The sequence below is a fragment of the Spinacia oleracea genome, chromosome 3 (assembly GCF_020520425.1).
Source record: "Spinacia oleracea cultivar Varoflay chromosome 3, BTI_SOV_V1, whole genome shotgun sequence".
NCBI lineage: Eukaryota > Viridiplantae > Streptophyta > Magnoliopsida > Caryophyllales > Amaranthaceae > Spinacia > Spinacia oleracea.
In genome coordinates this window covers 159,240,324-159,251,128 of record NC_079489.1, presented here as the reverse complement: position 1 = coordinate 159,251,128, position 10,805 = coordinate 159,240,324, and the positions used below count along the sequence as shown (strand labels likewise).

Here is a 10,805-nt window from a genome sequence, read left to right as displayed (position 1 = left end):
CTCTCCCTCCCTCAATTTTATCTTTCTCTTCTCGGATAAGTTCGTGTTGCAATTTTAATTGTAATAAAAATCATATTTTTAAAATATCAACTTTCTTTATTTGTGTTAATATATATATATATGAATTGAAATATTAATGGTTAAATATGTTTCTTATAAAACATGAAAGTAAAACTATGACACTTATTCTGGGATGAAATGTAGTATCTATCTATACTAATATATTAAAAGGCGTTTTGAAGAACGTATACGTGTCACGTAAACCTCTCCTTATTACGTCACGTCATCACTAATTAGCATCATGACACGTCATTAAGACCAAAAACATCTAACAAGGATCGAACACCAAACCTCTTTGTTAAAAGTTACACTTCTTACCATCTTAACCAACTACAACTTATGTAATATCTTTCCATATAAGCCTATATATTATTTTTACAATAAACAAATACATTGAATAAAAGTGAATGCAAAAAAAGGAATGATTACTTAATTCATAAATGTACAATTATTACTTTGAATAAAAGGATCCGACTTTGTTCAGATTTTTAGATGTGGGGTTTAATCGGGAAGGTTGTTGATCGGCCAATAATCTTATGTCACCACTGTAATTTGATGATGATTTTATCTCTACGTATACATACTTTTTTTTAAAAAAAACATAACCCCGAATTAAAGTCAAAACCCGGGGCAACGCCCGGGTTACATACTAGTTTATTAATTAAATACAAATTAGCTCCTGTAAGTCATGCAATTGTAATATTGTAAATGATACTCGAGGCTCGAGCAATTCGCAATTAATTATATACATTATTTCCAAAAATATGAAGTAAATATAATCAAAACGTCTTCCAAGTGTACTATTTGGTGACTGGTGAGTGAAATATAATCAAAACGTCTTCCAAGTATACAATCATTAACATATTTTTATACAATTAGTGACTTTGTTTTTCTTTGATGCAAAAGAGGGGTACTATTTGGTGACTGGTGAGTGACGAATGTCTGAGTTAGACCTGGTCAGTTCGATCCATGTTATTTTTGGTCACTCCTACTTTGAGTCGACACCGGTTAATTTGGTTTTTGCATGGTCGAATTGGGTTTAGTAAGGTTTAAGATTTCAAATCAATATCAGATCTATTTATGTAAGATCGATTTTTTCAGGCTAGATCAAGACATTGTTTATAAAATTATACAACACTAATAATAGTAATAATAGTGGAAAAATACAATATATTGCTTAGTGATTAACAATGAATTGTTATGATTTAGTAAAGTAACTGATGTCTGTGGCCATATGATTTTTCAAATAGTATGGATATTATTAAGTTATTTGTCCCTGATTAACTCTATTCGGATTAATTCGGTTTGGTTACTTGGTACAGGTCAATTCAGATATCAAATCAATTTAATTTTTGTTGAGATTCAATTTAAAGTCAAATCATATTTGGGTTTGGATTGAATTTAGGTCATCATATTAAGTCAAAATCGAATATCGACCAGGTCAATCAATTTAGCATTTTTGGGTTAATTTGAGTGACAACCCTAATTAGAAATCTCCGTGAAAAACAAAGCGACCCCTCCAAGTAGTCTCCAACGCCTCACAAGTCTCAAGGCGGCCACTAGCAAAGTGGCGCGAAAATTCCAAGCAAAACAAACCCTTTCCATAATTGACGTCTCACTAAAATCAATCCCAGAATTCAATTTCCTTTTCTCAAATCCGAACAATGGTGACACTGGTAGTATCAACGACGACTGATCCGGCATCAATCGGCCCAGCTTCTGCTCTTCTGGCCAAGCCAGGGTGGTCTCCCGGCCCTTCTTTCGAGGTTATTTTCTCTCTCCTTCTTTTTCATTTGATTTCGGATAATTGATAGTAGTATTGAAAATTACTGTTGATGATTTCGGATAATTGATAGTAATATGGAAAATTTGTTGTTCATGATTTCGGATAATTGATAGTAATATAGAAAATTGTTGTTGATAATTTCGGTTAATTGATAGTAATATGGAAAATTATTGTTGATAATTTCGGATAATTGATAGTAATATGGAAAATTTGTTGTTGATGATTTTGGAGATTTGATAGTAACATGGAAAATTGTTGCCGATGGGTGTATAGGGAGTGAGAAGTTACGAGAATGGAGGAGTGAGATTGTTGCAGCATGATAACAGCATAATCAGAGAAGACAATCTCGACACTCGTTGGGAGGAATTAACTCAGGAATGCGTCGATAATGTTATTTTCCTCAGTAAACATACTGCCGTCACTAATCGTCCTGCCCTCACTATTCACCCTATAGGTATCGATGTTTCTCCTATATTTTCCATATACATATTAGTATTATTGTGTTTCCTAAACCATAGTGATGAGCAAGGACAGCAAGAGGGGTATAACTAATGACAGTTGGAATTTGATCCGAGGTCTTGGGTAACACTATGCAGCTATGCTATACCACCCCGGTCCACCCCTAAGACTTTACCAAATAAGTTAGCTGATTTCCACATATCATTTGTAGCATAAAACATGCTTGGGTCTTTTTGATTGTGTTGTCATTGATGGCTGATTGGTTTGGTGGTAATGCCGGTGTTTTGGGAAATTGGTGAAATAGGGGTGCCACATTTGAAAGAAGGGGATGTACCACCGCAAGGTGGGAAGCCAGGATGGGCTGCACCTCCTGATCCTAGAATGGGACCTTGGATTAGACTCTTAAGGAAAATTGCTGAATCCCGGAATTTGATTCCTGAGTTTGAAGTAAGTGTTTTACATTTGAGTTTTAATTGATTGATTGTAAGATGTTATCACGTATTGATATATACACGAATGATCTTGTCTCCGTTACTCTTTTAATGTAGATTACCATGGAAGCTACTCATCATGGACCTGTGACTAGTAAGCCAACTATGTTTCTCGAAATTGGTGAGTTTCATTTCAATTTACGCTAGACTTTTAATCTTATTAAAGTGGCAGGATGGTGTGCCCCTCATGTTGTTACCCTTAGAGTTGAGGGTTTTGTTGAAATATCAGAGAAATTTACATAATGTGATGGTGTAATGTAGGAAAATAAGTGAATCACATACATCCATTTATCACTTTGAGCCAAATTTTTGGTTTATTTGAAACTATTCGCTTGTTTGTGGTCGTTTGGTTAGACTTTGGAAGTACCTTTTCCCAGGAAGTTCTAATTCCCACGAGGCTTTATTTCTTTGGAAAAGAGAAATTTTGTTTGGTTGGATATGATGCTCTACTTCCCAAGGGTAGATCCACTTACTTTGGGGATTCGGTATGTCTACTTCCTAGGAAATTCAACTTCCCTTGTATTTATATGTCAACCACACAACTACTTCTGATGATTAGTTTTATCCATGTGGAACCCCTTCCCTCATGTGTGTTTGTGTAAGTTGTTGAGATGGCAAGGTAACAACAAGAGATACTCATGACCAATTCTACTGCTAGATTTACTAATGGAAAACGTTAGTTGGTAGTGCTAGTCAAATAAAACTTGTTATTAGATTGTTTTTTCTGAAATAACTTACCTAATGTCTGTTTTTAAAATTCGATATTTATTAGGTAGTTGTTACACAATTTCCTTTTAATAAATGTGGAGTTTTGTAGTGTAGGGAAATTACTTTGAATTTCAGAGTCCCCCTGGAACATATGGACTGCCATTGTTTTATTAGAGTGACAATCATAACCCTCTAGTTTTTTTTTACTGTGCATCTATATCTGGTGTAGCTGCTGGCTTCTTATTTGCTTTCTTTTGGTAGTTTAGGTAGCACTCTGGAGTACTGGCAGAGAGAGGATGCTGCCGAAGTTATTGCTCTAGTTGAGTTTCTGCTCTGTTGATTTTCATACTGGATTGTGTCTTTGTATGATTTCTTGTTAGTTGAGATGAACTTAATTGTCAAGTTTCAAGGTCTTATTTCATCCCTTTATCATCAGAAGCACCTTCACTTTCACCTTTCGTTAGAGATGAAATATATAGTCTTATACACATAAATATGTCATGTCTCTGTACGAACTGCCATGATTTATCACTATAATGTCCTATAACATCTTAATTGTTTGTAGTTGGTCTGGGAAGGGCTTGGACTTGAAGGAGGTGCTTCTGTGGGTGTGTGGGACAGGTACAATTTATTTTTGGTGTTTAACAGTCGTTGTTCGGGACTAGCTCCTTTTGTTTCACACGTATATCGTAATGACTTGTTCACATGGTAGCTACTTTTGTTACATTGGTTTTATTGACTGAACCGTGAGCATGATTTCTTAACCCTCTGCGCACCCCCCACAAAATGTCTCATCATTGTGCATGTATATATGATCTTATATATTGAGATAATTGTTATGTGTGAGATGCTCTTGATATTACAAGGAAAAGTTTTGTGTACCCAATGCATGTCTGGTTGCACGAGGGCTTCCAAAACTATGTTCTTACTTGTCTCTTTTCTCAGAAACTTCCTCTTTAGTTCAAATAAGATCCACTCTTCAACACATACAATATGGGACAAAATTTGATAACCTTAACACAAATTATATTAGATGAATTGATGTATCCCCACACTAGCCCAACGCCACTACCCGATCCACTGGAAACCACCAAACCCCTAAAACCACCACCCAAACACCGAAAATAATCAACAAACCCTCAAGAACACTACTCACTGACCCACATGTCGAAAACCATCACCCAATTCTGGAAACCACCACTCACTCACCAAATCCTCGAAAACACTACCTAACTTCGAAAATCACGACCAAACCCTTGTAAACCCCCACCCCCACCCCCACCGAAAATCATCATCCAAACCTCGAAAACCACCACCCACCCACCAAATAATCGAATATCATCACCCACCTAGAAACCTATCACCAAACCCTTGAAAACCACGACTTAGGTGGTTGAAGCTCTGTCACACGATATCGTTAAATGGGGAAAGACAGAGGATGGGAGGAGGTTGTCGAATCAAGTCCAGGAGGCCAAGGTGGTACCCAGGACGGAGTGGTTGCATGAGTTCATAGAATCATAGTAGTTTGGGCTGGAGCAAGACAACATGGTGGGTGGTTGAAAACTTCGAGTATGATGTACTTTAACTTGGGTAGGTTAGTAATATCCATAATTTAATGATGGGTTAGCGTCAAAAAACTTGAATTAGTGCACCTTTTGATATATGTAATATCGTAAGGTCACTATAGAAACTCTAATTTTTTTTAATCCACCATGTAGAATAAGTGATACGACAAGGCCACTATGTAGAAGTTCCCATTAAAATTTTATAATGCGGAAACTTACTAATGAAGAAGAAAACAACATTTTTTTTCTCCACCTACTGCTTTTAAAATCAGAATTTCTCGGCCTTTACTTTCTAAAACTAATCTATATAGTAAAATACTTCGTACTATTTAATGGGAAAATTTTGATTTGTAAAGCATTCATGATAACTAACTGATCAAACTTTCAATTAAGTGTTGAGTATCATGCAATTGGCAATAGTAAATTCAAAAGTTTCTACTGTTGTAATATTGTTGCATGATTTCTGGGCTTGATTGGCAGTTGGGACTTGTTGATGAAGTTCATGCATTTTAGCAATTTTTCCTATAAGAGTAAAATAATGAAGTTGTGTTTGTAAATGTCTCGAGACTTTGGTCCTGTATGGAATATGGAATGCAATGCATGATTCTGTGCTTCTTTTTGTTGGTGCTTCATCTGATGTGTAGACATGTTGAACCAGGGATTCTGACAGAAAGAAAGTTCTACTAGGGATTGGAGGTGGTCATTATGTACCTCGTCACATGGACATAATAATGTAAGTCGTTTTGTTAAACTCGTTTTCCCCGTAAGAACTTACTATTTAAAATGGTTATGCGACTGTGTTAAGTTGCGTGAAATGCCTTGCATTGCATTGGACCCTTAGTTTTATTCTCTCTATGTGGAGAAGCATCTTTTCGGAATGTATTAATGTAATACACATAAGTTGTTCCACTAATAAATCTGTACAAGGAAACTGTAAATTATTTAATTTGGCCTTTGCCATGTGATAACATACGTCGTTTAGGTGAATATGAAGTAAATAGTTTCTTAGTTCCCAAGTATAGTGAAGATTTTGAAAGGAGCCACATCAGTTATTGGTAAATGCTCGTGAATACTTCTTCTCTGCTTTCTGAGAAGTGGTTATGCAGAAATATTGTTAACCATGCTTCACTTTGGAGAATTATGCTTGTCTTATTTTGCATAGGACATTATATAACATTTGGTGAGATTACATTGATTTGTTCTACAGCCTGCTAGTGCTTCCCCTTAACTATAAGAAACTTTTTACAGGAAAGAAAATGTTTGGGTGGGCCATCTTCTCTCTGGATATTCCCTTCCAATGGATGACCCTGACCAATCAAAAGTAGAAGATGCTGAAGGTATTGGTGGAACCTGGAAAGAAGCTATCAGAGCTGCATTTGAGGCTACTAAATCAGCTTTTCCTGGGGGGGAAATTTTGGCTCATCTTGATCACAAGTTAGTTTTTATCCCTCGTTTGAGTCTTATTATGGCACATCACATACAAATTTCTGCAGCAAGTGAAGTGTTACAGCTTCTCCTCCCAATATTGACATGAATATAATGTGAGTCAAAAGATTTTCGATTGCAGTTAATGATGATCAGATTGAGATCATTCAATTTGTTAAGTATTTAGCACTAGTCAAGATTCAAATAAGTTCTCGTGACCTGAAAGTGTGAAGTTTCTTCTTACTGGAGGACTTAATAGGACACAACCTCATCCCCAACTATATAGGAGATCAGTTACGTTGGACCCTCAATTAGGACTCATCATGGGTGTGTCACGTCTCAAAAATGAGGACATTTGAGATAGTCAAGCACAATTTATAACCATTCCCTATAATGCATTGGTTTACTCTGTTGGAGACAATTTTGGATGCCTTTAAATTTTCAACTCATACGAAGTAGAATATTGAATTGAAAGGAAAAGAAGTGACTCCTTCTATTTTCTTCTTTCCTTTCCTTTCCTTTCCTGTTTTTCAAACTTGACAATTGACAAATAGAAGAGGAAGGGGGGGGGGGTGAGATCCCAATGATGGTATGGTAAAGAAGCTTTCAATTTTTAATTACAGGCTATTCGAGATGATTAGGCTCTTTCTATCTGATCCAAATGTTCTTATGGTATTAGTCATGGGGTACTGTAGTTGATTAGTCATAGGGAGAGGGATACATTCAATAAGGAATCTTGCTAGGTGATGGCAAAAGGATATTTTGTCCCTTCAGCTTATAGGAGATATGACTTTGGATGACTGAATGAAAAGGCTCTTTCTTTTGGGTGAAGGGTAATGACCAATATGAGATGTATGTGGTTTGCTAACAGTGATAGTAATAAATGGCACTACTACCGCACTAGAATACACATATGCCATCTCATAGATATTAATACTTACATTGGCGTTGATAATTATTTTTGAAATGCCATCTATATTCAACTCCTCGTGCTATTTATTGTGGGACGGACTGCCAAGGGAAGTTCCTGGTTTACAACAATCCTCCTAATCGTTTCTTGTGGGAAAGGCTGAGAGCTTTATTTGGCCCTTTTCTTTGACATAGTTGTGTGGCATGTTCATTTGAAGTATCCATGGGATTCTGAGGACCATAATTGTGTGTCATGTTCGTTCGAGGTATCCACGAGGTTTGGATAAATAAATGGAATTAAGCTACCTAACTGATTCTTCTCATGATCGATTCTCCCACCTTCGATTATGAAGACCAATTTGTAACCTTAGGAGCAGGGACATTGTTAGGAATAGGTTTATGCTAAAATATAGTAGTATTACTACTATTATATAATTTACTTTTTCTGGTTGAGGATAGGCAAACGTTAGCACCAACTTTTCATGTGAAAGAGGGTTGAATGAAGTGATTCATTCCTTTCTGTTTTTGAGAAGAGAGGATGAAGTGACACTGCCCCTTTTCCTTTAATCCAGTAAGTGATTTTGTATTATTCTACTTTGCTTATTCGATGGTATTTTTTATTACTTTTCAGTTGTCGATTTAAAAGACATTTATCATGCAGGACTTGTGAGGATACACATAAATATGGGAACACCTATCCTTTTGTTACTTGCATAGTACTTGTCGTAGATAAGAGTATGTTCTGTATTCCTTAATCTATTGGGTGATGAAAAGTTCCAAACCTTTTCATTTCGGGAGTTCTAGGCTCGTGATCTTTAGTCCAAAACGTTCTCTTATTTGTTTGGATAGCAATAGTGAAGAAGGGAGAGACAAGAGGGCTTGTGTTTTCTCTCCCAATACATTCTTATTAGAAGAACGTAGTTTATTAATAGGGAAAGGAATTTGGGTCCTCCATTTCCCATTGATTTTCTTTTTCCCGCTTCTCTTATCCAGATGAAGGAAACTGGAACCGTCACTCTCTTTTTCTTCTCGTCCAAATATCCTGTTAAGCCTATTTCACAGGAAACCTCTTTGCTTGTTGGAGCTATGATTTACATATGCTTAACCTCTAATACTGTCAGTATGGTCGGATTGCCTGTTATTGCTGGTATAGGCAGTTTTAAAATGAACATATATTTATCTCGTCAAGTGATAAATAAAATTGTACAGCAGCCTCAAAGATCGCTATTAAGCTATTAAAGACTGTGATTTGGCATCGGTGAAACTATTTGGGTTTCCTGATAGGGGAATACAGAGTTGACGCTAGACTCTTAGAAGGAAATCAAAAGACTTCATTAAAATTTGTTTGTTTTATAATTTTCCTTAAAGCTAATTGTTAACCTTTTTTTTGTTTACGGAAGATGTTAGTCCCATTGTTCTAGCTGAGACAACATCAAATTTAAGTAAACTTTTGGCTGCTAATTCAACGCAGGAGTTTCAAGGGTTGGCAGAAGAAGGCTGTCACTGCATTTCTTGAGGGGCAAAGCATACAGATTGGCAAGCCAAATGATTTTAAATAATAGGCCGGTGCGCCTCATCTAGGCTATTTGTACTACCAGTCTACCATTGTTATTGCATTTCCTTCAGGATTTAAACAGGAGTCAATGTCTATGCTTTTAACAGGGTAGATTTTAGAACTATTGAAATCAAGTAATGATTTTGTGACGGGAAACAAACGAGTACCCATATTTAATTATTTACAGTACCCGCTGTTTTCCTGTTCAGCTGAATTTCGTCTGGTTTTATGTGTGCTGTGAGATACAGTACTTCGTATACATCACTTCGTGGTTACCCTGTGTAATGTGTATCGAGGTGGAAGCAGTCACTTTTTTGGGTTGAACCGCCTGCGTACGAATCAGACCGACTAATTTATTCGGGTTCAGAGTACATAAGTTGCTAAAAGGATTAATTAGATCAACAAGTGTTGGTCATTGGGCATTGGGCAGAACACGATCAAACTCACAAGTCGGAAGCCTCATGGATCACAAGTCGCAAGTTGGGCGTTGTCACAAGGCCCGCAAGCATGCACACACAACATCAGGTTTACGAGCGAGTTCACTGCAGCAAGCCCACAAGCACGGCTCTGCTTGCAAGCACGCATGAATGCACGACAAGCAAAAGCCCGCGAGCTACAAAAGCGCAGCAAAGCTTGGGGAGCGCACGCCTTGGCCCCCGAGCACGTGCACAACCATTGAGGCCTTGTGCTGTGCTCCTGTGGTTGTTGTTCAGCCATTAAGTCCAGAAAAAAAGGAAAACAAAAAAGAGACGCAATAAAAGAAGAAAGGCAACGCAACTAACAGATATGAGATATATGGTGGTCCAGCACAACAGCATACATAATTACGTACTTAGTATTCCATCTGCCTCATTAGTCATACCCGCCCAATTACCAACGTGACCCTCTACTCATCAACAACGTTAACGATTTGGTCAATGCATTTGAGAGTTGACTTTTTAACATCATCACTTGTTAGTTGTTACTCCTTCCGTCTCTTTTTGTTCTTTACGTTTGGTATTTTTCACGCGTTTTAACAATTAATTAATGTGCATTGAAATCCCTCTATTTTTTTTATTTAAACAAGAAAAATTAATTTCTAATAATCCAACCTTTGCCCGGTAATCCATTAATAGTCCCACCTATGCGATATTTCTAGATGATCCAACCTTTGGTACCTATTATCTTTAAACGGACCTCGTTAAATTATGACCTGCAAAAAGTCTACTTTTATGTATGGAGATATATCTTTTTTATTTTGTCCTATCATTCTTTCATGAATAGTTTATGTATGGAAATAAGATATTGGATTATAGAATATGACAATAATAGATATCACATAATAATTTGTTCAAATTTATTTTGGAAATATTTTAGTCAAATCGGTATATCAATGATGGAAAATATACTTACTTATTATTCTGATTAAGTTAGCATATTGAACATATAAAATATGTAAACGTAGTAGGATGAAAATTTCATATTAGATGATTAAATAAGTATATTCAAGATTTATTAATTAAGTATTAGTTTTAAGGGGAGAAATATTTTATACGGAGTAAAAAAAATCGGTCAAGTAATAATTTTAGAATATCCGTGTGTGCACGGGATATCATTCTTGTTCAATATAATAGGAACTTTTCAGAATAGAGTACTCTATCATTCTCCCGCTTTATATTTTGTTAAGGAAATTAAATGCAACAGATTTCAAGTAAAATATTTAAAAATGACATATAATCCAATGTGACGACTTAGGTGATATATAATATAAAAAAGGAAACTAGGTGCAACTTATTTTAAGTGTAATCTACAAAAATGACATGTAAACAACTGTAACGACTTAGGTGGTAATATAAAGTGTGAGATTA

The 10,805-nt window shown here is 36.1% G+C and overlaps 1 protein-coding gene across 2 annotated transcripts; it reads left to right on the top strand.

Moving 5' to 3' along the window:
• The first annotated feature begins 1,563 nt into the window (after positions 1-1,563).
• LOC110806177 (D-aminoacyl-tRNA deacylase) lies at positions 1,564-9,172 on the top strand. Of its 2 annotated transcripts, none has more exons than XM_056841109.1 (9): positions 1,564-1,826; positions 2,120-2,300; positions 2,610-2,752; positions 2,854-2,917; positions 3,771-3,823; positions 4,070-4,125; positions 5,728-5,802; positions 6,318-6,610; positions 8,875-9,172. In XM_056841109.1, exons 1-8 carry the CDS (start codon positions 1,725-1,727, stop codon positions 6,601-6,603), a joined length of 960 nt encoding a protein of 319 aa, XP_056697087.1. In that variant the 5' UTR covers positions 1,564-1,724; the 3' UTR covers positions 6,604-6,610; positions 8,875-9,172. The 2 variants fall into 2 exon arrangements, with proteins under 2 accessions (XP_056697087.1, XP_021867502.2); XM_022011810.2 differs by having other exon boundaries at positions 1,565-1,826; positions 6,318-6,503.
• Positions 9,173-10,805: the final 1,633 nt, after the last annotated feature.